Raw genomic sequence first — 27,637 nt, forward strand, 5'->3', positions numbered from 1 at the left:
GCTCCTTGATGTGCAAACTTTAAGAAAGTGTATTGCAAAGAGTTTTACACATACCCACACGATACATTTCTCAGACACGTGGTCAGTCACCCATGCACGGTCACCATCATTTTTATCTCAGTCATCTTCTGTCATTCACAGTCATTCATTCACAACTGCTACTAGGCGTTTAATAAGCTCCACACATTATGTCTCACAGCCCATCTCAGTTGTCCACACCATTGTTTTCTTCACACAGTTTATCAAAAATGATTACAGCCTTGTTGATTTCTTGCACACACTGACACATATTCTCACACTCTCTCACAAAAATAAGAATCTGATGTAGTCTCCAGTGAAATGTTCTGCAGACCCACATACTCACACAGTGCTCAGTGGTCCATTCTCTCTCACACAGCTGACTTTGTTATTGGTATAATAGTCTTTCACTCACAGTTACCTGACCTCTAAAACTGTTTCAGTCACTCTCACCATCGTTTCTCTCATACTTTCATAATCCCTGAACCTGGGGGCTAGACTGTAGTAGTGACTGAAAATCAACGTGCTGCTAGCCTCAGGCACACATACACAATTACAGCCTCTCCTATCCTTCCAGTCAAAGCCTTTTTTCCTAATCATTACTAGTCTCCCATGAACACTTTTTCACACAATCATGTGTCTTGTCTCAGTCACCCATTTGGCCTCACAGCCCCGTGCTCTCAATCAAATTCTCACATATACACACCCATCACCTTTGTTGATACAACAGCCTGACATGAAATTTCATGATTCCAGCAGTCACCTGTTTACATATAGTGATGTTTCTTACCTCCACACGGTCCTTAACAATCTCTACCACACTTTCATGTCCATGGAGGCTCTCACATGTTATTTTTGGTCATTCAGTTGTTTTGCTCATTCTCAGCCTGTCAAGCAGAGACTGATGTGCCGTCCCTAATGCCTTCCCATAAACATGATTTCAAACACATGCCACCATTTTCTTAACGGTACCTTAATCACTCATTCAGCCCTCCAGTGATTTTCTGACATAAGAGTCGCAATTTCTCACACAGACACAATGTCAAGTTTGTCAACTTCCACTTTCTCACACTCAGTATCATACACCTTCACACAATCACAGCTTCCCACATTTTCTCTCTTTTACACACCTGGCTACCAATGTGCAGTGTCTACTACTGTTTCTTAGACACGCCATCATGTTCTCTTTCACAATCAGTTTCACACCCTCACCCCCTTTCACACACAGTTATGCCTATTACACTCAGTCCCAACAGCTTCGGGGAAAAAATGCTAGCAGCCTCTAGTATCACCTTTAAAAATATATATTTACAGGAACAATTCCCCATTCTTGGGGACTCTTAGAAAAAAAAGATCCATATTTAGGGGAAGTGAAACAAACAGTGGAGACAGGTGTAGCACCGTCCCCCAAATCACCAACCCCCAGGTCCCCAGGCCCAGGTCGGGCCAGTGCTGACAGGAGGGCAGCCCAGGCGTCCTGTGAACCCACCCACTCCAGCCTGGAATTCAGACAGGACAGGCGCTTTAATGTCCCCCTTTCCTCCCTCCCAACTCCAGGGACACTTAGAGGGTCCTTTGTACCCGCCCGCAGGAAATTGGGGGGCTGGGAGGGAGCTGAAAATACACGTTTGGTATCAAAAATAAACACATGGGGGTGGCAGGAAGATCCCCCCAATCCCTTCCTTCCCACCCACCCCATCTCAGATATAGGAAGAGATGTCCTCTCCCTTGTTGAAAAGTCCCATTTAAAAATAGATTATACTATCAAAATGGCAGGGAGTGGGGGACAGGGAGACCTGGAGTACTGGCTGGAGAGGCCCCCCAGACGGGGACCACTCCCCCAAAAAACCCTCCATTGGGAGGTAACAGGCAGGACCCCAGGAGTTTGGCAGACACAGGAATGGCTTCTCAGGGGGAGACGAACAAAAGGGGCATTCCTCCCCGGCCAAGAGGTGTTTGAAAAAGGACAAGCTGTCTGAGAAAGGCTCGGGAGGTGGAAGCGCCTATTCCAAGGGTGTGAGTCATCCTTGGCCAAGACTCCCAAACCGTTAAACAGCACAAATTCTTCCTGGACCCTTGGGTACGGCCAGGAATAATAAACTACAACAAGCTAGCTCTTCTACTCACACCCAGAAACGGAGACAGGGCTCCCTCAGCTCCCCAGGGGCAGGCTGAGAAATAAATAAAGAAAGGTCCTTCTCAAGCCAGACCCCGATTGTCTCATCTTGGGGGAAATGTGTGGAGATGGGGGAGATGCCCTCACCACCCCCCTGAAAGGGTTGGGCCAGGTTCCTCCCAGTGGCCTTCAAAAAATAAATAAATAAACCATCCCCACCACTGGAGTAGGGACGTGTAAGGGCGGCCACCAGGGGACTGACAAAGAGAGAAGTTGTGTTTTTCGGTGGAAGGGTTATTGAGAGAACCTTTTCCCTAAGAATCCCCACTCCACCACGACCACAGAACGAGTCTGTCGGATGAACTATGTATCTCCTTGATACGGCTGGCTGGAGAGAAGTTCAAGGCATGGATGGAGTAACCCAGGAAAGGGGTGGTGGTGGTGGTGGTGGTAGTCATGGCTTCTGGGGCCCTGGGGAGAGCACCACGGGGGTGGAGAGGCCATCCACGCTGATGGAAGGGATGTGCACCTGGGCGCTGCCACTGGAGGGAAACTGGGGACAGAAATAGGGAGAGGTCATGGATGGGGCCAGTCAGGGTCTTGTACCCAGTCCAGGATGTGGGGAGGGGATCCTACCTGAAAGGAGAGCTTGGCCGGGCTACGGGGTGCAATGGGACTCAGTGTGCTCCAGAAGTGGATGCTGGAGGGCAGCGAGCTGGGTGTCAGCAGCACCGGGGTCTGCAGGAAAAAGGTGATTAAAGCTCCCGTGAACAGAGGGAAGGTGAGGGAAAAGAGAAGGAACTTGGATCCAGCTCCAGCAGCCTTCCCATTTAGACTTCTGAGGTCACTGCCCCGAAGTGCACAGACGTAGACCATGACTAGTAAGACATGCCGGTGGCATCTCTCCAACTTTACACAGACACCATGTCCCCAGTCCTGAGAGCCCACCCCTCAGCCTCAATGGGCAAGACCACCCACAAGACCCTATCCACACGCTGGTTTCACACCTCACAAGTCACCATGCCAACACAAGTCACCATGTCAACCTCAGGTTCTTACAGCAGACCCTGCAAATCTCCCAGAAAATCCCAGACCAAAAACCCCTGCCCATGCTTCTCATGCCATGCCCCAACTCAGTTTCCAAGAAAACTCAGGGGGCGGGGAAGGCCTCAGACCCCACCTAGAAAACTCCCGGTCCTGTCCTTCATTTGGACCATGGTCCTGGGGCTTGGAGACTCGCCAGCCCTTCACTAAAGCACCCCTGGCCCTTCAACCTGGCCTCGGCACAGCCAATGCCACTCACAGGCGCCACCCTCCCACTCACTCAGACAACCGCATTGGCCCTCGTGGCGTAACCCCTCCCACTCGCGCCGTGCCAATCCCACTAGTCCCGGCTGCCAGCCCCGCCCCTCTGCCTGCACTCACCAATGTATGCGTAGGTAGCAAGGATGGCGTCAGCGCTGGCCCAGGAGCCTGCAGACCAGAGCCGGCTCCCGATCCTGGAGTCCGCTCGGGTCCCGGCCCACCCAGCAGGCTCGGGCTGAGTGGAAGCTCCAGATCCCGGGGCTTCCGGCCCTTCTGAGGTTGAGCGATCTCCGTGCTGGAAGGTGCGGAAGCAGGGAGGCCGCCCACCTGCGCAGCTGTCTCCATGATGACCGCGGGCAGCCGGGCTGGTACGCCCTCTGCAGGAGGGACTTCAGCGCCGGCCTTAGGGGCTTCCGGCCCAAACCCCACCTCGGCACTGGATGCGGCTTCCAACTCCTCTTTGGGCCGGTCCACTTTCACTTCTGGGGGCAGTGGCCTGCCCAACCCCGGCTCCACACTCAGCTCTTCTGATTTAAGGTTTGGGGCCTCGGGTGGGGTCAGGATGACCTTGGAAAGGATTGGGTGCATAAAGATTGCCACGGGAGCCAAGCCAATGATTTCCCTTAGAAAGGTGATCTTAGTGCTGGGGACATGACTGCACACTGGGACTGGTGCTCCAACAGGACAAGGGAGCTCCAACTCGCCAATGAAGGGGGACCTCTTCTGGGGCAGCTTCTCCTAGCTGGGGGTAGGGCTGCCCCTAGGGCTGGGACTCCTTGGGATACCTCCCTCGTTTACTAAAGCAGTGGTTCTGAAAAATCTGCCTTAGAGATCAGCAGCATCTGCCTCGTCAGGAGACTAGTTAAAAATGCCAATTCTCTGGCCCATCCCCAGACCCACACAATCAGAAACTTTGGTTTTTTTTTAAACAAGCCCTCCAAGTAATTCTGATGAGTGCTAAAGTGTGAGGACCAGTGCATTAAACAAATATGTTCAGGGCACCTAGTACATGATGAGGGTACAAGGAATCATAGCACGTATCTCCTGCCTTCTCAGTGCAAGCCCAGCTCTCCTCCCCATCCCCTTCTCCAAGGGGACTTCAGTGTCCTTCCTTCTGCCACATTCCCTTTAATAGGACATTTATGTCCCTTCTACCGCCCCATTCCTCATTTGGGAATTGCATACCCCTCCTCTTAATGATCTTCCATATTCCAGTCCTTACCTGAAGAGGCAGGCAGGCCTCCTCAGCCTCCAAGCAGGTCTCCAAGGGGCTGGGACTGGTGCTTCTGCTCCCCGAGGAGGGTACTCCTGTTCCTGCTGGGATGGTGTTGGGGAGCACTGAGACAGGCCGAGGGTGAGTGGGTGGCTGTGACTGTGGCTGCAGGGACTGGATGGTGAAGGTGGAATAGAGGCCTGAGCGCATGTACTCATTCCTGCTGCTGCGTGCCAAGCCACCTGGGCCTGCCATTCCCGCACCCTTGGGTGTGCCTGGCTTCCCAGAGGCAGTGTCCCCGGGGATAGCATGTATAGCAGTGGGGGCCACATTTGCCACAGTAGAGGTGATAGCCATCTCGGGTTGGGGCAGGCAGTCCTCAGTAGAGCACCCTGCGACCTCAGGGTAGGACACAAACTTGTAGACAAACTTCTGGCCGCTCACTTTGCGAATGATGTTCTGGGAAGGACAGAGACAGGACAGAAGGGCTTAGAAGAAAGGGCCAGGGTGGAGGGAGGGTATAGATAGAGGTGGGTGGAGGGGTGTGTCTCCTGTGTCTTTCTTCCCACCTACCCCTTTCCTGTCTTCTTACATAGCCACTCCTCTCCACCTCCTCACATATTCCCCCTCCCAGCCCATTTCACATCTTACCCATCTCTTTCTCAATTTGGGGGCTCCTCCCTTTTCCTCCTGCAGCTTCTACTTCTTTTTCCCCATCCAGATGCCTCGCTATTGTTTTCCAGTTTCTCCTCCACAATTCTTCCTTTAGTCTACTGCCCTTCCTCTCCTTCCCATCCATTACCCTCCAAGTCTCCCTCCCTCCCCCCTTGGCCCCACTCTACAATGGCACCCCTCTAGGAGAGTTGGTATAGGGGTAGGCTTTCCTCCTTGTTCCAGGAACTAGGGGTATCTGTGGGTTAATGGGGCAGGCCCTGGGGATGGCTGCCAGGACATGGTAAGACAGGAAAATAAAATCATTAATATAAATGTTGAAAGAAACTAAATTAATGTAGAAGAATGTGGTTACAAATTATTACTACAGAGGATCATTTAAAGCTATTGACAATGGTGTGGAACAGGACAAGGTCACGAAGGAGGACAGGATGAGGAATCTCATTCTTGACACTGTTATGGATGTTTAAGCTATGGTGGCTAGCAAACAAAGTAACTGAGAATAACTACACAAAAAACATTAAATCACTGGTATAAATATCGGGGGGATAATCTTCAAGTTGGCTTTGGTGGGTCACAGATCATGTTTGGGGTATTTTGAGGGTAGGTCTGGAGGGTGTCAGGAATGTTGTGTGGTCTCAGAACACCAAGTGATACTACTGTTTTGGCTATTTGAGCTACAGGTATCAAATATGAAAATGGAATAGATGCTACAAATGATTGGGGGTGCACAGCATAGACCTAAGGCTGTTCTGGGGGACGAGAGGCATCAGAGGATACGAGGACACCCTGGGGACATCTGTAATGATGATCAGGTGTGTCAGGACTGAAAAGGAATTAATGAATATTGTTTTGGAAGTTTTAGGTCAATAAGTTTAAAAAAGAAGAACTGCTATAAATATCGGGGGTAGAGCGAGAATATCCAGTGTGGGAGTCTGAGAGGGTAAGATGAGGATCATTGTAAGTTTTAGCTGTAGAAGAAGATGGCAAAATAATTGATTTAAAGAATGGAGTGGACCAGTGTTGCCTGGAGAATCCAAGAGGAAAGGGTGAGGAGCTTGCATGATACATGCCGTTTGGGAGGATTTAGCTAAAGTAATGAGAGAAGAAAAGAACTGATAAAAATGTTGAGGGTCCCAAAGGAGGAGGTAAGGAAAGGTTAGTAAAATGTCGTCATAGAGGTCTGGATATTAGGAATAAGAGTCTTTTGGAATCTTCATTCTTAAAACTGTTATGGATGTTTAAGCTCAGGCAACTAGCTGTAATAAGAGCAGATTATTAAATAACTGGGGGCACCCAGAATGGGCCCAGGGGTTGTAAAGGAGGAAGAATCATTATTAATAGTGTTTTGAAAAGTTTTAGTTATAGGAATAAAGAAAATGAAATTTTATGTTGGGGAGGGGCAATGGGACAGTATGACTTTTGGAATCTCAGAAAGGGGGGTGAGGGTGGGTCCGTATTTAATATTGCTATGAAGGTTTTGGCCAGCACAGTAGGACCAAGAAATGAAATGACTGAGCTAGATGGGAAATGGTGTGTGTGGGGTGGGGGCAACAATGGACTCAGAGTCCCACAGGGTGGGGGAAGGATACGAAGTGGCCAATCTGAGTATGGTTTTCAAAGTTAAAGCCATTCAGACAATAAAATGAAATAACTGCCATCGATGTCCAGGTGCCCAGCCCTGACAACTTACCTTGTCGTAGTAGTAGCGCAAGGCCCGGCTAAGCTTGTCGTAATTCATGTTGGTCTTGTTTTTGCGCAGCCCCCACAGCCGGGCGACCTCCTCGGCATCCACCAGCTTGAACTCACCACCATCCCGTGAAGTCCAAGAGATGATGTGGCCATTGCCTTGCTCTCTCAGCAGCTGCAGCAGAAACTGCCACAGCGTCACAGAGGGGTCCATCGCTGGGGAAGCACTCACGCCATCCCAGGGGTACCTGGAGGGCAGAGGCTCAGAGCTGAGAGGCTGTGGACACATGAGGGGGCAGAGGTCAGCAGGAAGAGGATTTCTTTCTTGCCACCTTGCTCCCACCTCTGTTCCGGAACCCCACCTTCATTCCCTAAACACCCTCAGGCTAAATTCTAAGCTCCTCTGCTGGCCTTTGGATGACCTGTCATGGAATGAAACTTTTAGGACCCGAGGGTAGTTGTGAATTTTTTTGCATGTGGGACAAACATGACTCTTTTGGGGGCCTGAGGGCAGACTGTAGTACACACAATAATCTCCCCTCCCTCCCCCCAAAGGTGTCCACATCCTAACCTGTGGAACCTGGGAGTATATTATATAACATGGCAAAAGGAACTTTGCAGATGAATTTAAGATTACGGACCTCAAGATAAGGAGAGTATTCTGATCCAATCACACGAACAGGCACAGGAACCCTTAATAAATCAGGAGACAGGAAGGTAGCTCAGCAAGATACATTGACGGGAGAGGCAACAGAGGGTAAAAGCATGGGAGGGACTTGCCCTGCCAATGCTGCTTTGAAAGTGGAAGGGGGCTCTGAGCCTAGGAATGTGGTGACCTCATAAAGCTGGGAATGGCCCTCAGCAGCCAGCCAGTGAGAAACTTTACTACTACCTCAAGGAAGTAAATTCTGCCAACAATCAGGAAACCCATCTTCCCCTGGAGTCTCTAGGAAGGAATGCAGCCCTGTGGACACCAGATTTCAGCCTGGTGAGACCTAGGTTAGACTTGTGGCCTATAGAACTCTGAGATAATAAATCTGTGTTTTTAAGCAGCTAAGTTTGGAATAATTTGTTACAGCAGGTATAGAAAACTACCATAATGGTCCATATCAAACATCAAGTTTTCCAGGAGGTTCCATCTGCTGGCCCCTTGCAAAGGCTGTTCACTCCATGTGGGGTTTCCTTGCTCATAGTTTGAGTCCCAGCCCAAGGGGCCTTGCCTTTGGGAAGCCTTTCTGCAACTAGATGCCTCCTCTTGTCTGTCCTCTACCCCACACTCTTCGCACCTATTTCTGTCTCTATATGTCCTCCTTCTTGGTAACAGTAATAACATTTACTGAGCGCTTAGTCCCTGCCAGGTGCTATTCCAATTAGATGCATATGGCCCATGGTACAGTGGCCCAGGCTCTGGAGCCCAACTGCCAGGGTTAGAATCCTTGGAACCCGGGTTCTGCTACTATATATTGGGGCACATTCTTTAACCTCTCTGTGCCTCCTTTTTTCCATCTGTAAATAAGATTAAGAATACCATCTCGTTCAGAAGGTTGTTACATGGATTAAATACACCAGGGGCACTAGTTTCTGATTTGCTTGTAATTCCTTATCTGCTATTCCCAAACCCTAAAAGCTCTAAAGGCAGGAGGTTTCTCTGTAACCCTTTGGACAGCAAAACCTGATCTGGAATGAAACAAGGCCCTTTCTGATTTTTACTGATCCTCACTTAGCATGACTGTTAATACATTTTGCTGCGGAAATCTGAATGTGGCTGATTATGAAGCCCACTAAGGGTGTTATGTAACACCTTCTGTGCACCTTGTTATCATTCTAAACTCTGAAAAATTCGAGATTCTGAAACACATCTGGCTCCAAGGGTTTTGAATGAGGGCATGAAGACTTGTACTGTTCTTCTTTACAGGCATTGATTCACTCATTCCTCAGCCCAACTCTGAAGAGCAAGGTATTCTTAATATTGCTGATTTACAAAGGAGGAAGTGGAGGCTCAGATCTAAGTGATGTCTACAGGCCACCCTGCTCTGAGGCAGAGCCAGGATTTGGACCCAGGCAATTGGGCTCCAGTTGTTTTGGCTTCTAATCTTACATGAAGCAAAACGGGGCCTTTACTGCTCCCTCAGCATGTCCCACAGAGGACAGGACCTTCCCTGTCCTCAGAACTGCTCTCTTTCCTGAGAGTGCATTGGAAATATACATGAATTTCCTGTTCCTTAACAAGCTTTCATCAATCAACTTCACTAGCTGGGATTGCTGGGTGGGGTTAAACATAAGACCTTCTAAATCAGAAGGTTTCAAAGAACCTCCCTCTGTCATTTGCAGCTTGATTCTTTCATCTGTAATGAAATATACAGTGTGTTCCTCTTCTGTCTGGGCTGTTCTGAAGTTCACTCAGCAGACCCAATTTTAGGCAATTATACAAGGCACAAAGCCATGAAGCATCCAGATCAGAGTGTCTGGTCATCGGAGACTTCATTGAGCTTATTGTGACGGTCTGCTTGTACCACAGGCGCAACGAGCTCAGTGTGACTCCTGGTGGAGAGGACAGGCAATTTTACCAGTTCCTCTTTCGGCTGCAAGAGAACCTACCAGTGAAGGTACAATCTTAATGATCTGCTTCAGGTCTCAACAGCACACAGTTCTTGTATTTTGCTTATTATCGTACGTCCCATGTAACCCACAATAAGAATTCTAGTAATCATCCTTCCTCAGACCTGTGTTTATATGTCTCACCTCATTCACTTAGGAAGCATTTATCGAGCGTCACCTGTGGGCCAGTACTGGACATATAGTAATGCGCAAAACAGACCCAAAAAAGCCCTGCCCTGGTGGAAAACACATCTCAGTGGGGGAGACAGACCAGAAACAAGGTAAGCAAGTAGAGAATATATCAAATGGTGACAAGAGCTACGGACAAAAATGAAGCAGAGTAGTAGGAATTGTGATTTGTGAGGGGTAGTCGAGGAGGTAGTCACCGATGAGGTGACATGTGAGCAAAGACCTAAAAGAGGTGAGGGAGTCGGGCGGTGACCACCAGGCAGAAGAAACAGACAGCAGGACGGGCCCTGAGACTGGACACTGCCAGGAAAGTCAGAGGAAGAGAAAGGAGTGCAGTGAGGTTGGAGAGGAGGGAGCAGGACATGGAGCAGAGTGGCAAAGGGGGCCAGACCAAGTGAGACATTATGGGCCCTGTAAGGACTTCCATTTTGACTCTGGGTGAGACCGGACCCACGGGAGAGTTGTAAACAGAGAAGGTGATTTTAACAGCATCATTCTGGCTATTGTGAGAACTGACTGGAGGAGCTGAAGAGGCTACTGGAATAGTCCGAGTGAGAGATGGTGGTGGTAGCAGCAGAACTGGTAGAAGTGGCTGAGTTCTGGATAAGATCTGAAGACAATGCAAAAAGGATTTGCTGATAGATAGCATTGTGGGTGAGAGAGGCATCAGGGGTGATTCTAGGTTTGTGGCCTGGTCACCTGGAATGTGGGAACTTGGATCAAATCAGATGGAAGGGCAGGTTTGTAGAGGAGATCAGCAGGTCACGTTTGGAGATGGTTGGTCTTAGAGGCTTGTTAGATACCTATGCATATGCGATGAGTAATAATATTAACTTGAAAAACACAAACCCGTCATACAACCCTGACTGTGCTACACCATTTTCACCAATTAACTCATTTAATCCTCAAACTAACACTACGGGTTGTAGGAATTATTATTACCTCTCATTTTCCAGATGAGGAATGGAGGCAGAGAGGTTAACTCACTTACCAAAGGTCACACAGATGGAAGTCGGCAGAGCTGGGGTTCAAACCCAGGTAGTATGACTCTGGTTAGCGATCCTAGCCACTTACAACACCAGCTCTTGATGAAGAAAAACAGAAGGGTAAGATCCTAGAGGGTGTCAGGGATGCTTTTCACACAGGGTAAGCAGGGAGGACTTCCCTAAGGAAGAGACATTTGAGCAGAGACCTGAGAAAGCCGCAGCAGCAACAAGGCATGCTGACATCTGTGGGAAGGGTGTTTCTGAGAGAGGGAACAGCATGTACAAAGATAAGCCTGGCATGCATACTACATCACAGGCAGCCCGAGTTCATCCAGTTCCCACCTCTGAGCATAGTAGGTGCCATTCTCCCTGCCAGGAGTGCCCTTCCCCCTTCTCACACCTGGTTGACCCCTTTATTACACAATCATCAAATTCCAGCATTTCTCGGGCAAAATTAATTCTTCCTTGGTGCGGTCCAATGTGCCCAATAACCCTTGCAAATCTGGTCTCTCTGGGTCTTCAGTCTCATACTCCTCTGCCCTGTTCTAGCTGTGTGACCTTGAGCAAGTTACTCAACCTCTCTGGGTCCGTTTCTACACCTGTAAAATGGAGATATTTACCCTCAAAATAAAATATCCTTAAAATATACCTACTCTCAGAAGCTTCTGTGAGGGCTAAATGTCAACATATGTAACTTAGATTAGTAGCTCAGGCACACATTAGACATTCAACAAATGCTAACATTAGCCAGTGTGTCATCCTTCTCCGTCCCTAAATCCCTCCCGTCCAACCTTCTGGATTCCCATAGTCTATACCATTTGGCTCCTCTCTCCTCTCTCCACTCTATTCCAGCCACACTGGCCTCTGTCACATTCCTTGGACATGTTAGGCATTATCTCATCTCAGGGCCTCTGCATCAACTGTTCCTTCTGCCTGCCTCCCACCCTGACCTCCTTCAGGCCTAAATTTGACACCTTCTAAGTAAGGCCTGTCTTGTGCCCAAGATTTCAACCACCCCCATGGTCTCTTCCTACTTACCCTGCTTTCATTTTCCTTCTTAGCATTTCTCTAAAACACTGATTTTACCTGTATTTCTATAGTCAATTGCCCTCAATTCTAGCAAGCATTTGTTCCATCATGGCAGGAATTTCTGCCTGTTTTGTGCCCTCCCATATGCCCTGCACCTAGAAGTGTGCCTGGTATTCAGCAGGTGCTCAGTAATTGCCTGCTGAATGAACAGTTACAACTAACTAGCCTTTTAACCAGCTCCCATACGCCCTCTTCATCTCCACCTGCCCAAGCCCCCCTTCGTCTAAAATGATAATGAGCCCACATTCATATTCATACAATCGATCTTACTGAGCAGCTACTATGAAAAAACTGTAAGCCCACATGGGACTCCAATTCTGATGGGGAGGCAGACAATAAATACAGAAACTGGTAAATTATACCATGGGTCTGATAATGATAAAGGGCATAAGGGCAAATGAAACAGAGAGGGGCCCGAGCCCAGCAAGGTTGATATCTGGAAAGACCCCTGTAAAGATCGGGGGTAGAGTGTTGGCATAGAGAAAAGAGGCAGCACAGACACCTTGAGCAGGCTGAAACTCCTCTGGTGAATTTCAAGAGGGAGAATAGTGTGGCTGGAACAGAGTTGAGGTGGGGGGGGTGTAGCAGGTTGCTGTTTTATTACTAAGTCACAGGTATTCTTTATTTATGCTGCAGAGATTCTAGTTCTGACCACCCCCAATTTTACAAACGAGGAAACAGGGGCAAAAAGTGGTTAAATCATCAATCGAAGGTCACAGAGCTGCAAGGACTGAGGATGGATGGCTGCGAGACAAGGTGTGGACTGGAGACAGCTCCGCAGGCAGAGGGCACAGGCCAAAAATGGCTTGGTGAAGGGAACTAATTTGTTTTTTTAAGAAGTAGGGTCTTGTGTGGAATGGGATGAGGTGAGAGGGGGGATAGTATCAAAAATTATGCTGTGTTCTGAGGGGTAACAGAAACTAAGCACCCACTGGGCCTCCTCTGAGTGTTTAACTTCCCTATGTCAGTTTCCTCATAGGGCTATGCTGAGAAATTAAATGAATTCTTTATTAGAAAGCACTTTACCTGGTACCTAGTAGGTGCTCAATAAATGTTAGCTCCTAATGGTATTATCACCATTACTAATTAATTCATTTACTGCAGTGAGGCAGAATGTTTTAATTGTTAACAGTGTGTATGGAGGTGTATGTTCTAGAGTAAAAAACGAGCACGCAGGCTGGTCCGCTATTAAGAAAGGTGGTAGAGGCAGGGAAGGCCACAGACTAATCCACCACAAGGAAAAGAGGGGAAATAAATAAAAGCACACAGGCTGACCCTCCTGGAGAAGGGATTACAAAGCACCGACCAGACTTGAGAGCTTGAGGGGGTGGAGGGTGAACCCAAGTCCACAGGCAGTAAGAAGGCCAATGAGCAGATCTGCTGCAAAAGCAAGGTGGTGGTGAGGGAAGGGGCAAGAAAACCCCACTGACTCTTACACAACAGTGGAGGCTGATTAAAAGGAGAGAGGGACAAGGCCATAGACTGGGCTACTGAAAATGGGGGGAAATAAAGCACTAAACTGACCCACTATTAAAAGGAAAGAAGCCCACGAAGTGGAGTGAATCTACCAAAAGGGAGGAGAGAGGGCAATGGACTGATAAGTAGGGGGATATGACTACAAGCATGCCGACTGATCCACTGTAAAATGGGTGTGTGTGTGTGTGCTAAAGCCAAGGACTGATGCGATGGGGGGTTTGGAGGAGGCAGAAATACAAATTCACAGATCAACTCACAATTATGGGGGGGGGTGAGCTCAACGCCGTGGATTGATTTACTAGAAGGAACAGGAGGGATGAAACAAACAAGATCACAGACAGGGTCCTGAAAGTTGAGGATGGAAGAGACACACTCAGACGCACCTACTGTCAAGGAGTTGGACAATGCTAGAGATTAGTCTCCAATAAGTGGGGGTGGGGGCAAGACCACGGACGAGTCTACTGTAAGGTGGGGGGAAATGTAATCACGCAGACCGATCCATTATAAAAAAAGGAGGGGGGATTAGGCCATGGTCAGTTCCACTACAAGGGGCGAAGGGAGGGGACAATGCCACTGGCAGGTCCACCACCCGTGGTGTGGCAGTGGGGAGTCGAACACCAGCAGGCCACCGGCCAAGCCACATCCCCCCCGTGCGGGGGCGGGAAGGATACGTGGGGTCATGGACCCGGCCCTTTACCCTCCAAGCCCCGGGCTCACCTGTGTGTAGCGCAGCGGCGGTGTTAGCAGCTCCGGGGGGCGGGGGCTCCATGCGCGGCCCCACCGCCCCCCAGGCCTCGGCTCCGAGGCGGCGGTGGCGGCGGTGGCGGCAGCGGCAGCGGCGGTAGCACCTTAGAAGCCGCCCCTGCGTTTCCCCACCGCTCACGTGGGCCTATGAAGGAGGAGCCAAGCGTTCCAAGGCTTGAGGATTGGCCAAAGCGTCACGGATCCATGGCGCGGGTTCCCGGGTTTGGGAGGCGGGCCCTGCCCCACAGAGCTTTGCAGCGATTGGCCCAAGGGGAACAGACGGAACGCAAATGGCCGCCTGGGTTCCGAGGGGCCTGTTCGCCGCTGGCACTCAATCCTGATTGGCTCAAGGAAGACACCGAGCCCAGGGGCGATTGACAAGACTCATGGGGCGCCTGCCTCGCCCTGATTGGCCTGTAAGAGCCTGATGGGAGGCAGCCAGCTTCCGCGGAAGGGGACGGGTGGGCCTGCTCTCTGCTGGTTGGCGGACGAGGGACTCCTAGACAGCTGCCAAAACACCAACGGGGCGGTTCTGCACTCCACGCCGCTCGGCGGAAGCAGGACTTGTATAGGAGTGGGCGTAGCAGCCGGCAAGTTGGGGGTCGGACCAGGGCTCTGCGTAGGCGGGCAGGCCAACTCTACAGTGATTGGTTAGAAAAGACAAATTTAGAACCGAGCAGAGGTAGGAGGGCAGGACAGCTGCCAGACGTGCTAAGGAGCGCTGAGTGGCGGAAACCAAGTGCCTATGAGGATGGCAGGGTCGAGCTGCAGTTAGTTATAGAGGGGCGGAACCTGGCTCTACACTGATTGGCTAAAGTTGGACTCAACCTGGAATAGGGCCGGGCCGGGGAGGCGGGATCCGGCTCTGCGCCCATTGGTGGAAGCTGGGACTCTTTAGAAGCCGGCCTTGGCCGTGGTTGGGCAGAGGCGGGCGTGGGTTTTAGGGTACCTGAGGAACGACTAGGGGTGTGGGAGAGGGGTAAATCTCAGGACCTGGAGTGAAAGGCTAGCTGCCTAGGGCACGAATCTCTACCCTGCATCGGCTCATTGGCTACGGTCATTAACTCAGAGTGTGCACAGGAAAACAGACCGAAGGGTCAGGGGGCCCGGGTTGTCAAGGAGACAGAATATAGAGGGCACCATAGAAAGTGAAGTGGTAAATGCTGCCAGGCAACAGGCTGGAGGCGGGACTAGAGGGGACCTTTAAAGGTTCCACACAGAGACTAGATCTCTGGGTTTCCTCATAACTTTGTGCTTTAGAAACAGGGTACCTTAGTAAGCAGCAAGGGTTAAAGGGGAAAAGAAGAGCCATGTGACTCAAAGAATTCAGTCTCTTTAATATGAAGCGGGGGAGTGGAGTGGGGGCAGAAGTCAATGGTGAGGCATCTCCGGGAAATTCTGCAGACCTTGTAATTCTCTAAGCCCCTGAAAAAAAGAAAATGAAAGACATTGAATGGAGGCTGGGTTCAGGCCTCGCCCCAGGCTTGCTCTGATGCCCCCACCCCGCTCAGAAACAGCCTGGCTCTAGCTTGGCTGCAGTTTAGAAAGAAATATGGTCTCTGGCTCTCTCCCTTCCTCAGGTCACTGCTCTAAACACACATGGAAGACAGAGTCTGGGATGGGGTGAGCTGTTCTCACCTCTAGCAACATGTGGATATGGGCCTTGATATTCATGGAGTCCTTGGTGAGGCTGTCGCTGAGCCTGGAGAAAAGAAACAAGAAAAGGGCCAAGTGGGCCCCACTTATGATCCTGAGGGCCATACTTCCTCATCACTTCAAGAACTACCTACCTCTTAGGTGACTTCCACATCGCAGGTGGCAGGACACCTGGCTACCTGACCAGCTCCTATGTAGAGAAGCCTGGCCACCATCTGGACTGCACTGATCCAAAGACTTTTATTGAATGCCTACTCTAGGCCAGGTAGTTTTAGGTACCTGGGAGACAGCCGCAAACACAACAAAAAACTTAGCTCCATGGAGCTCAAATTCTTGTTAAGAGGGACAAATAAATGATGGAATAAAATATGAGTATGTTAGATGATTATCAGTACAATGAAAATTTAAGCCATGAGGGAGGATAAGAAGTGTAGCAGTGGAGGCTGCAACTCTTACAGTGTTCGGGATGGCTTCATTGAGAAGCATTTGGGCAAAGATTTGAAATGAAGAAAATTGTGTGGACATATGGAGTCCGAATGTTCCGGACACAAGGTATAGCAAATGCAAAGGTGCTGAGGTGGAAGTGTATCTGGCACATTTAAGGCACATCAAAGAGGCCAGTGTGGCTGCAGAAGAAGTTAAGAGGGTGGAGGAGATGAGATCAGAGTCAAGCAGTGGGGGCAGGTGTGTGAAACCTACAAGGCCTCACTTTTATGCTAGGACTCACTTTTATGCTAGGTGAGATGAGAGCCAAAGGATGGCTGTGAGCAGAGAAGGGATGTGAACTGACAAAGGAGTAAAAAGATCCATCCTTCTGATGTGTGGAGAATTAGCTAGGGCTGAAGGGAGAGTAGAAGCAGGAAGTCCAGTGGAGAAGCTATGCAGTAGTCCAGGTGAGAGATGGAGACAGAGACTACAGTTGCAGCAGTTGGGGTGATGGGAAATGATTGGATTTGGGATATATTTTCAAGGTAGAGTCAACCAAAGGGTTAGATGTTGGGTGTGAAAGAGGACTCTGAAGATGTCAAGGTCTTAGCAACTAAGAAGCTGGAGTTGCTTGAAACCACTCTGGACCTGGACTGCTGAATTACATAAAACAATTCCTTGTGTCTAAGACAGCTTTGATTGGTCACCCAAAAGAATCCTGATACAAAGGAAAAGGAAGGCCTTTCTGAAGAATGAGTAAGAATTAAACGATAGGAGGATCTTTCCCACATAAAGCCAAAGAGGCATAAAAGAGCTTTTTGAGGAGCAGTGAGGAGACCAGAGTAACAATTAAGTAAACGGTGGAAGGAAAGTGATACAGAGTCCAAGAGGTAGGAGAGGGCTAGATAATGCAGGATCTGGATGTGCCAAGGAATGTGCATTTCATTGTGCTGGGTTATCTGTCAATATAAGAATCAGTTTTAGGGATGCATGAAACTAAACACTCTAAGGAAAGTAGAAAGTCATAACATAGAGTGTTAAATTGGAAACAATTAGTATGAATCCATTTATAAATCCCTATTTCCCAAATATATATTTTCAGTCCAGACTACCCTCCTGAACTTCAGCCTTGACAGCTGCTCCTGACCTATCTTCTCCACTGCAGATAATGGCAACACCATCCTTCCAGTTGTTCAACCAAAAACCTGGACTCCTCTTTCTCTTCTTTTTTACCACTCCTCCCACCCATGCAATCAAACATTTAAAATCACAACTGCTCCATCCTAGGTGACGTTTCTTATTCTCCACAGCATTGTCAGCCTGTGACATATTATTTCATTTATTTATTTTTTGTCTGTCTGCCCTGACTAGAATGTAAGCTTTGTAGGGGCAGAGATCTGGCCTGCTTTCTTCCTTGATGTATCCCCAGGAACCAAAACCATGTGTAGCACACAGTAGGCACCCACTGTGTGTTGAGTGAATAAGTGAATGATTACTGCACTCAAAGGAACCTGAAGTCCTCAAAAGATAGTTGAGTGTATGTTTGAGGACAGGAAATAGTGGAGTGTGGTATTGTTGCCAGGAAGTAAGAATGCTTTCAAGAGTATCTGGGGTGGTGCTCTAAGAACAGAGGCTTGAACTTAATCAGCTTCTAAAGGAGAATTTGAACATCAAAAAAGAGAACAAAGTTAGCTTATGGTACAAGCTGAATCTATAAAACGCTATGAGCACAACACTTAAAAGGAGAAAAATGTAGGGCCTCCCTGGTGGCGCAGCAGTTAAAGACAGTGCTATCAAGCTATCGCCAGCCACTGCAGCACAAGTTCGATCCCTGGCCAGCCAGGGAGCAACACACATGGCACAGCAGACCTCTCCTGTCTCGCCTGCTGCTTCCCTCAGCAGTGTATTTCAGTAGATCCACCTGTTCTGCTCCCCACTCTGTCCCTAGTGAATCCTCTCACCCCCAACACCTCTGGTCTGCACCCCAGTTCTTGAATGCATAAATAAATAAATCTTTAAAAAAAGGGAGAAAAATGTAAAGTTCTCCAATGCTGGTTGTAACGTAAAAGGGATGTTTAAATATTACTACTGATTGACTATGTAAAGTAGTATTAATAGTCATTACATGTCTACTTATCTGTGCAATCAGGAAAGAATATACACACAGACCAGATCCACTCCCCAAACAAAGAGATACTAAAAAGGGGAAGGATTGACAGGTAGTTTTGGTTCCATAAAATAACTTGCAAGAATGTTAATTCAAAGTAACAAAGTATTTTTATTTTTATTATTATTATTTTATTTCAGAGGCATACCTCTGAAATTTTTTTTTCAAGATTTATTTATTTATTTATACAAGCACTAGGTTATAGTCAGAAGCGGGGAGGGTGAGAGAATTCACCAGAGCCAGAAACAGAACAGGCAGAGTGACAAAATACACTGCTAAGGGGAGCAGTGGGCGGCAGGTGAGGTCTGCACGCCATGTGGGACCCTCGCTGGAGGCCAGGGATCGAACTGGTGCTGCAGAGGCTGTGGGCAGCTTTGCAGCCCAGCGCTCAACCGCTGCACCACCATGGGAGGTCCTTTTTTATTATTTTTTTAAAAGATCTATCTATTCATGCACACAAGAACCAGGGCACAGGCCAGATATGCAGGAGGGTGAGAGGACTCACCAGAGACAGAACGGGGAACAGAACAGACTGACTGAAACACACTGCTGAGGGGAACAGTGGACGAGATAGGAGAAGTCTGCCGCATGTGGGAATCTCACTGGCTGGCCGGGAATCGAATCCGCGCTGCAGAGGCTGTGGACAGCCCCACAGTGCTGTGCTCAACCACCTGCACCACCAGGGAGGCCCCCAAGTATTTTTAAAGAGGAGAGTGAACTACATTGATTCAAATCCCCATCTTCTAGAAAGATTAAACTTCTACAGAGTCCTACTAATGATAAAGTGATGAGAGATTCAATCACATTTCTCATCATACTAATAATAAACCAGTTCAATATATCAAAAAGACAAAGGGGCTGGCCCTGACAACTTAAACCACCCCATTTTTGGGAAAGATAGCAAATCTCAAAAACTTAAAATCTATCTAAAACATTTAGGAATTTTGCAATGTAACAAGGAAAGCTTTGTTATTAAAAAAAATCAACTTGGTTTAAACAGCCAAGAATTCAGAACTGCACCAGCCAATGAAAGCACATCCTGCAACCAAACTCTTTCCCAGTGATCTGATCATTAAGACCAAGAAGGTCTGAGGTTCTTCTGGGCCTGCTAACTCTGACACCCTGGAAAACTTTGGAAAGAGAAGAATTACTGAAACTCTAGAGGAAGCAACTCTGGAAGAAATGAATATAGGGATAATAGAGACAAATGTGACCCATAGGAATTTTAAATGAGTGATATTCATACTGGTGAGGTGCTATTCATCTAAGTGTGTTGCTCAGCCTTCCCCTCCCTCCCTCCCTCGGAACTATGCTCCACTCTCTTCGAAATTCCCCTAACTCAGCAGGCATGCTGGTGCCCTTGCCAGGAATGGTCTTTCTCAGCTAGCCTCATGGCTTGTTCACCGGACTCAAATATTCCTTCCTCTGGGAAGCCTTCCCTAGCTACATGTCAAACTTCTCATCCACACTCCCAATTTCGCCTCTTGCATAAAACCTTAAACTCAACCGGGGCCCATACTTTCTCCCCATATCACCTCCCTATCACCATTTACAGAGATCTAATTGACCCCTCACATCAATTTATTTCCTTTTACATTTATCCAACAAACATGGAGTACTACTATATGCTATGCACTAGTCTAGTCACTTGGGGGTACAAACTATATCTTTTGCAAAGTTTATATGCTAGTGGGAGGAGGCAATGAACACTACAACAAAGTAAATTAGATAGTAAACATTAGGAGGTCCTAAGTGTTAGGGGAAAAAAAGAAAACGGTAGAGTAAGGGAGGGGAATCAGAAGTGCCAGGGGTTGCAATTTCAAAGTTAGGTTATAAAAGGGCTCATTGAAAAGTGACATTTTAGGGCCTCCCTGGTGGCGCAGGGTATTGAGTGCAGCGCTGTGAGGCTGTCCGCGGCCTTTGCAATGCGAGTTCGATCCCCAGCCAGCCGGGAACAACCCACATGGCACAGCAAACCTCTCCTGTCTTGCCCGCTGCTCCCCTCAGCAGTATGTTTTGGTACATCTGCCTGTTCTGCTCCCCGCTATCTCTGGTGAATCTTCTCACCCCCTGCAACTCTGGCCTGTATCCCACTTCTAAAAAAAAAAAAATGACATTTTAGCAAGACTTAAATGGAGCGAGGAGGAAGGATGCCATACATGTACCTGGGGAAAGTGCTATAGGCAAAGAGAACAGCCAGTACAATAGCCCCAAGGTGGGACCATCCTAGGGGTGTTTAAAGAAGTCTGTTAAAGGTCAGTGTGGTGAGAGTACAGTGAAAAGCACCTTCACAGAAGGTGAAGTCAGAGGTAACTTGTTTTATTGTTACTGATTTATAGGCTGAGAATCCCCAGATCTGTTCAAAATTGTAGTAATGTATAATGGTATAATCCTTCTAGAATGTAACCCTCAAGGAATCCTTCTTGTCTTGTTCACTACTTTCTCCCCACCACCAACTACAGAGCCTGGCATATAACAGATGCCCAATTAACTATGAAGACCATTAATGAAGTGCTTATTATGTGCTACACTTGGGGGAGGGCTTTGCAGCCCCACTTTCCTCAGTCTGAGCTCCAAGGAAGAAGGGAGATGGGTCCCACAGGCAGCCATGGGAAAAGAGAGATGGGTTTTGCAAAGGGTGGTGTTTTTAGACACTATCCTCATGGAATGGACTTACTCTGTGAGGAGACAGCTCTTACGATCAATGAACTTCAGAGCTTCTGCCAGTGTCAACTCCAGGAAAAAGCCATATCCAAGGGCAACATAGATCCGGGAAGTATCTGGGCTGAGGACAAAGCAGAGGAAGAAGAGAAAGTCCTTATCATGTTTCTCACACCACACAATTTAAGATTTTTTACTCCCCTCTTCCCTCCTTCCCCAAATTGAGGCTCTAAGGGACGGCAGGGGTTTTGTCCTACTTTATTCATTGTACATCTCCAGCACCTAGGACAATGTCTGGTATGTACCAGATACTCAAAAAAAAATATTTGTGGAATGAAGGAAGGGGGAAGTTGAACCCTGTGGGCTCAGAGGGGTGGGTAGACACTCACACAACTGTGTCAACGAAGAAGTTACAGCCCAAATCCACCTGCATATATAACTCCGAGTGATTAGCTTCCTGTGGGGCCAGTGAAAAAGAGGTAGGGGTCAGTGGTCAACTTTTGGGTCATGTGACAGATTCTGGTCTCTTCCCATCCTTCTCCCTCGCCAAAAAGGTACCTAACCCTGGAGTCTTTACCTGGAGTCGCTCAATGACATTTCTCAGTTGAAGGTATTTGGCCAGCTGCTCATAAACCTTGTCCCGATGGTCCAGCACCTTTCTGATATGACATGATGGGACAAGAATAAAACGGTGACCAACAGGAAGCCCTGTCCCTCTTGGGATACATACTATCATGATCCTAGACCCTCATTCACCTAGGCTAAAGTGTGTTTTAGTGCAGAAGATCTGGACTCTGGTTGGACTGCTTGGGTTTGAAGCCAGGCTCTCCATTTTTATTAGGGGTGTGACTATAGAAAGTAATAACCTCTTTGGGACTCCATTTCCCCATCCATAAAATAGGGCCAAGTATAGTACTTTAGAGAATCATTAAGAAAACTAAATGAGTGTTCACCATAAAGCACAAAGAATGGTGCCTTCCAAATAGTAAGTTCTGTATTTGTGTTAGTCATTACTTATTAGCAGTAGTATTGCACTCCATTCCCAATACCTTCCTCCAATCAGAATATCCTGTTCTCACCGCTGAAAATCCTCCATTCCTTTTAGGGTACTCTAAGTCCCAGTTCTGAACAGAGTAATAATGACAGTGATAATAATTTTCATACTCATAGAGCCTCTAGTATCCATGTTAAATCCTTTACAAACACTGAACACACGGAAAACTCAAAACCGCCACTTGCGAAGGTCCCATTAACTTCCTCATTTCACGTATGAGGAAACTAAGGCACAGAAAAGCGAGGCAAGGGCCAACGTGCTCACAGATGGTGGAACGGTCATGCCTGGGCAGGAACCTGAGAACTCAGGCTTCGGAGATTTAGCTCTTAAGCATGAAGCAACATAGGCTGCGCATGCGCAGACACACTCTACCGAAGCTCGCCCAGGCGCAGCCAAAGCGCACCCCGGATGTCGCCCCTCCTTCTTCCGTGAAGGGCGCCAGAGGGCTGGACTCTGAGCGCCTCGCTCACCAATCAGAAGGCTAGACCCTGACTCCGAAAGTCCCGCCCACCACGTGGAACGTTCCAAGCGCCCCGGCCGGCGCTGTCACTCACTGCAGGTCCCGCTGCAACACGTCACTGATGAAGGCCTCATAGCGCAGCACTTTCTCCCCCGTGGTGTCCAAAGCCCGCCGCTTAGGGGGCGTCGCCATGATGGGCTCCTGAGGAATGGGGAGGGGGTAGATCACGTTGACCAGAGTTTGGCTTCATGCGCAATACCTCTGTACCCTCTCGACGTAGGGAGTGGGCTCGCCCAGCTCATGCTGGGGGTTCCTCCTTCTGCCCCTCCCAACTCTGGGGCCCCGCCACCCAGGGACACCCAAATACGGCCATTACCTTAGAGCCACCGGCTATAAGAACGGTTGGTATGAACCAGGGCTTCCGGGTGGCGCGGGTGTATGACGTATGATAAGGGCGCAGGCCAACCAAATAGCCAGGTGGGGAGGGGCGGTCCTGAGCCAAAGAAAACAGCAGAAGTGAGGAAGGGAGGGGCTGGGCGCTGTGGAATCTGCTGAGATGGCGGAGTTGTGGAGCGTGGGAACAGGGACTGCGCGTCTAGCCGTGCGTGGCTGATGGGGGGGGGGGTTTAATAGGATTTGGCCGATTAGGGAGAGGCGGAGCGCACAGGTGGAGGTAGAGGGAGTGGAAAATTTAGTATTTAAAAGCCAGAGCTTGGGAAGCAGAGGGGTCAGAGTTGCGCATGGTTCTGGTGTGTAAAAAGGCGAGTACACCCCTGTGATCTGTCCCCTGGATTTTGAAATTCCACATGGGAGGATTGGGTTAGACTCCGGCAACATGAATGAATGTGAGCATTTAAAAAGTTTGAAATGGAGACAAATTTTCCAAACTTCGTCTTTGATAACGCCAACCCCGCGACCCACAATCCATAATTGGGCTTCAGGCAGATATTAACAATGCTCCGTGTCCAGTCACTTCATTTAATAGGGGCGTCAAATGGAGGGTCGCTGAAGTCCTTTGCCCAAGATCCGCTATTTGTAGTTAGAAAGGTTCTTATGTTTTTATTTAAATGTGTAAGCTTTTTAAAATTTATTTTTGTTAGTTTTTTATGCGCTCAAGTTACTGAATGGATTTATTGATGCAGCAACAAAGTATATGACTGTCTCTGTCCCACCAGATAAGCGCTCTCATTTCCTTTCTTACCTCCCGAGGGGAAAGAGCATCACTAAGAAGATAGTATCTGAATTGCTGACCACCATGTGATAGCAAAACCTCCACCAAAACCTCCAGATATTTGTGTCACAAGGATGGATAGGCTGACCCTTGCCCACTCCCCCTGTCTACTACCTTGTACCTCTAGATAAACACCCATCCTCTGGTCTACTGCCCTCCTTCATTTGTCAACGAATTGAAATACTTTCCTTCTCCTCAAACTCTTGTTTCCTTTTATTGGCCTTCTCCGCTGCCAGGAGCCCTTGATGTCCAGCCCCCGGAGCTCCTTATCACCCTCCTGGACACTTGGTCTCAGGCGTTCCCCACTGTGCTGAAGCTTTTCAGATAGCACTGCTCCCTGTACTCCAGATGTGTCCTTGGGCTGGAAAATTAACTCAGAGCAGACAGACCATAAAAAGATGTGTGCAGATTTCCTACTATGCCATGCACAGTGTCCTACCTAACCTCCTCTCCCTCCCTAACTGCTATTTGTGTCACTATCCACAACCAAGCTATTCCCTCCTTCCTCTCTGATAATCACCATTTTTTTTTGGGGGGGGGGCTTTCCTTGGAATTGATTCAATAGTTCATTCCTCTTTATTGCTGAGTGGTATTCCAAGGTGTGGATGACCTGACCATAGTTTAACCATTCACCTGTTGAACAATATCTGGGCTGATTCCAATTTGTGGTTATTACAAATAAAGTTATTAGGAGCATCAGTGGATAGGTTTTTGTGTGGACATAAATATTCACATCTCAGATAAGTGTACAAGAGTGCAATTGCTGGGTTCATATTCAATGTTATACAAAATGGTCAAACTTTGTGGCTGTTCTATTTTACTGTCCCACCAGCAATATATGAGTAATTCAGTTTCTTTACTGGGTCATCACTACTTTTGAAACTGAAGTCATTCCGATAACTGTGTAATGATATCTCATGGCAGCCTTAGTTTTCACGTCCCTGAAAGCTGATGCTATGGAACATCTGGTTGTCACTCAGATATTCGTTGTGTTGTCATTCAGATATTTGTTGGTGAAATGACTTTTCACATCTTTGACCTGCTCCATATCTGACCTGCTCCATTTCGCCCCTTCTTAGACAAGTTGGCAGTCCCCCACTCCTGGGAGTTCACCCTATCGATGCAAGCCTTAGTGAGGATGCCCACTTGTCAGGGTGCACTACAGCTCAGAACTGGCCTTGAGCTACCCTCCAGCCTCAGCTTAGCAAGAGCTGGGACTACAGACCCATCCTTATTCAGTACAGTGCTGCATCTCCCAATCTCTAATGAGGGTACGTGCCCCTGAGTCAGTAGCTGTAGTGGGTTCTGTGCAGCAGCCACCCCTTCCTCCCTTGAGTTGCACTGCCCTAGAGTTGCTGCAAACACAGTTCAATTAAAGTTTTTCTTAACCTTTCTGCTGGACTGTTGCTCCTGTTTCATACTGCAGTTGTCTATCTCTCAGGTGTCATTAACTTTGTTTTGCTGCAGTTTAGTTGGGACTCTATGGAGAAGGCTAGCTTAGCATCGCCATTCTGCCACCGACTTGTTGCACTCCCATTTTGCCTTCATTTTTGAAGCTTAGATTTGCTAGATATAGGTTTCTCAATTGACAGTGTCTTTCCTCCAGCAGTATGAATATTATCCCAGTCTTCTGCCCCACACTTTTTTCTGAAAACATGTCAGATTTAATCTTATTGTGCTTACTTTTTAAGATTCACCTATTTATGCATACAAGAGCTGGGGCACAGGCCAGAGAGGCGGGAGGCGAGAGGACTCACCAGAGACAGAGCGAGGAACAGAAAAGGCAGACTGACCGAAGCACACTGCCAAGGGAAGCAGCGGGTGAAGTCAGGAGAGGCCCACTGCACCATGTGGGCTGCTCCCTGGCCGGCCGGGGATCTAACTCGTGCTGCAGAGGCTGCGGACCACTTCACAGTGTGGTGCTCAACCCTTTGCGCCACCAGGGAGCCCCTATTTTAGTTACTTTTTAATGTAGTGTTATTTTCTCTTGCCAATTTCCACATTTTTCCCTGTGTTTCAACAGTTTCACTATGGTATGTCTAGTCTAGGTGTGCATCTGTGTGTGTGTGTGTGTGTGTGTGTGTGTGTGTGTGTGTGAAAACAGGACATTTTATTTATTTATTTAAAAGATTTATCTATTCAGGCATACAAGAGCTGGGGTACAGGCCAGAGATGTAGGGGATGAGAGGATTCACCAGAGACAGAGTGGGGAGCAGCACAGGCAGACTGACTGAAACACACTGCTGAGGGGAGCAGTGGGCGAGAAAGGAGAGGTCTGCTGTGCCACGTGGGTTGCTCCCTGGCCAGCCGGGTTCGGAACTCGTGGTTTTGTTTGTTTGTTTGCTCATCTTCTGACTTGCTTGGACTAATTCTAAGGACTCTGTTTCTTAAGTGTCTGGTTGCTTTTGTTTCTGCTCAGTTTTTACAAAAATTGTCTTTATTATTTAAGCCTGGCTTTGTTGGGGTAATCCCTGGGTAAGCGTAGCTTAGTGGTCAGCCATATGATTGGTCAGAGATTACAGTTCAACATGTTCAGGTGGTAAAGGAGCTATGCTTTGCTAATGGATCTGCATGTAGCTTGAGGAATACATTCAAAGTGCAGCCATTTTCCCAACTATCTCCTGCCTTTTCCTTTCTACATTCATAGTGTTTTAAGCCCAGCTAGGGCTGAGTAGCTTTCTCCAGTTTATCTAGAAAATTCAGGCAGATTTGCTCATATGTTTGCTGTTCCAAACCACTGGGGATAAGTACAACCTGATCAAGGCTTTTCTGTTTTTTTTTTTTTTTTTTTTGAGATTGTATGTATTTTTGCATAGAAGAACTGGGGGTGCAGGTCAGAGGTGGGGGGGGTGTTTCTTATCCATTTCACATCCCTGCTAGATTTATGACTGATCTTTTTCTTGCTTGCCCTAATCAGTGTTGAGACCTCAGGCTAACTGAACTTTCCTGATTGTTAGCTACTGAGATCACTGTTGTTTTCAATAATGCCCTTAGGCATGGAATTGTTCTCCCTCTGAACTTGGTGTAGAGCTGCTTATTCTTTGGGCCTGCTCTTTCCTAGTGAAACTTCTGTGTCTGACAGCTACAGGAAAGAGGAACAACTCTAGATTAAAACAAGAGTCCCACCATTCTGAGATTCAGTAGAGTATCAGTAGATTATCTTGAATAAACACTTCCCAATATGTGATATGACTTTGGCCCATTTCCAGAGTTGCTATTCCCTGGTTTTGGCAATTTTGTTCACTTTTGTAATTGCTTTTTGGGGAGAGGATTTACCAAGTTCCTTACTTAGCAATTCCATAAGTCTCTCCCTTCCTTCAACTACATGCCAGTATAAATACAGTTTAGATAAGACTAATTTATGCATGCTGACTTAGAATCAAGATGAGGGGCCTTCCCTGGTGGCGCAGGCGGTTGAGTGCCACAGGCGGTTGAGCACCATGCTGTGAAGCTGTGCGCAGCCTCTGCAGCGCAGGTTTGATCCCGGCCAGCCGGCAAGGGTACCACATGGCGCAGAAGACCTCTCCTGTCATGCCCACTGCTCCCCTCAGCAGTGTACTTCGTCAGTCTGCCTGTTCTGTTCCCCGCTCTGTCTCTGGTGAATCTTCTCACCCTCCCGCGCCTCTGGCCTGTACCCTGGTTCTTGTATAAATAAATAAATAAATAAATAAATCTTTAAAAAAAAGAATCAAGATTAGGTCCATCACTGATTAGTCACCAGGCAGTGTTTGTATTTTTATGTGTTTGTTTATATATGTGATGATTGTGATATATAAGAATGAGTAATGTCACTTTATTTCCCAAAATGGAGGATAATGGTTTGAATGGGTAATATTATTGAAATGGGTAATATTATTACTCTCCCTTATTAATTGTGTCATTATTTC

The 27,637-nt window shown here is 47.9% G+C and overlaps 2 protein-coding genes across 3 annotated transcripts; both read right to left on the minus strand.

Annotated features, from left to right (window-relative positions):
• Nucleotides 1-2,588: 2,588 nt before the first annotated feature.
• ELK1 (ETS transcription factor ELK1) lies at nt 2,589-14,120 on the minus strand (the record flags this gene model as incomplete). The annotated part of the gene is made up of 6 exons (XM_084259117.1): nt 2,589-2,687; nt 2,771-2,872; nt 3,560-4,006; nt 4,662-5,111; nt 7,018-7,229; nt 14,069-14,120. 6 exons carry the CDS (start codon nt 14,118-14,120, stop codon nt 2,589-2,591), a joined length of 1,362 nt encoding a protein of 453 aa, XP_084115243.1.
• A 1,346-nt stretch (nt 14,121-15,466) lies between these two features.
• On the minus strand, nt 15,467-22,916 carry UXT (ubiquitously expressed prefoldin like chaperone; the record flags this gene model as incomplete). 2 transcript variants are annotated; one of them, XM_084259119.1, is made up of 6 exons in its annotated part: nt 22,614-22,916; nt 21,583-21,664; nt 21,395-21,462; nt 21,022-21,129; nt 15,734-15,797; nt 15,467-15,520 (listed from the first exon to the last, which is right to left on the minus strand). In XM_084259119.1, the coding sequence occupies exons 1-6, from the start codon at nt 22,709-22,711 to the stop codon at nt 15,467-15,469; spliced, it is 474 nt and encodes a 157-aa protein (XP_084115245.1). In that variant the 5' UTR covers nt 22,712-22,916. The 2 variants fall into 2 exon arrangements, with proteins under 2 accessions (XP_084115245.1, XP_084115246.1); XM_084259120.1 differs by lacking the exon at nt 21,022-21,129.
• Between the last annotated feature and the right edge of the window lie 4,721 nt (nt 22,917-27,637).

This window comes from Talpa europaea, assembly GCF_964194135.1.
Source record: "Talpa europaea genome assembly, chromosome: X".
Lineage (NCBI taxonomy): Eukaryota > Metazoa > Chordata > Mammalia > Eulipotyphla > Talpidae > Talpa > Talpa europaea.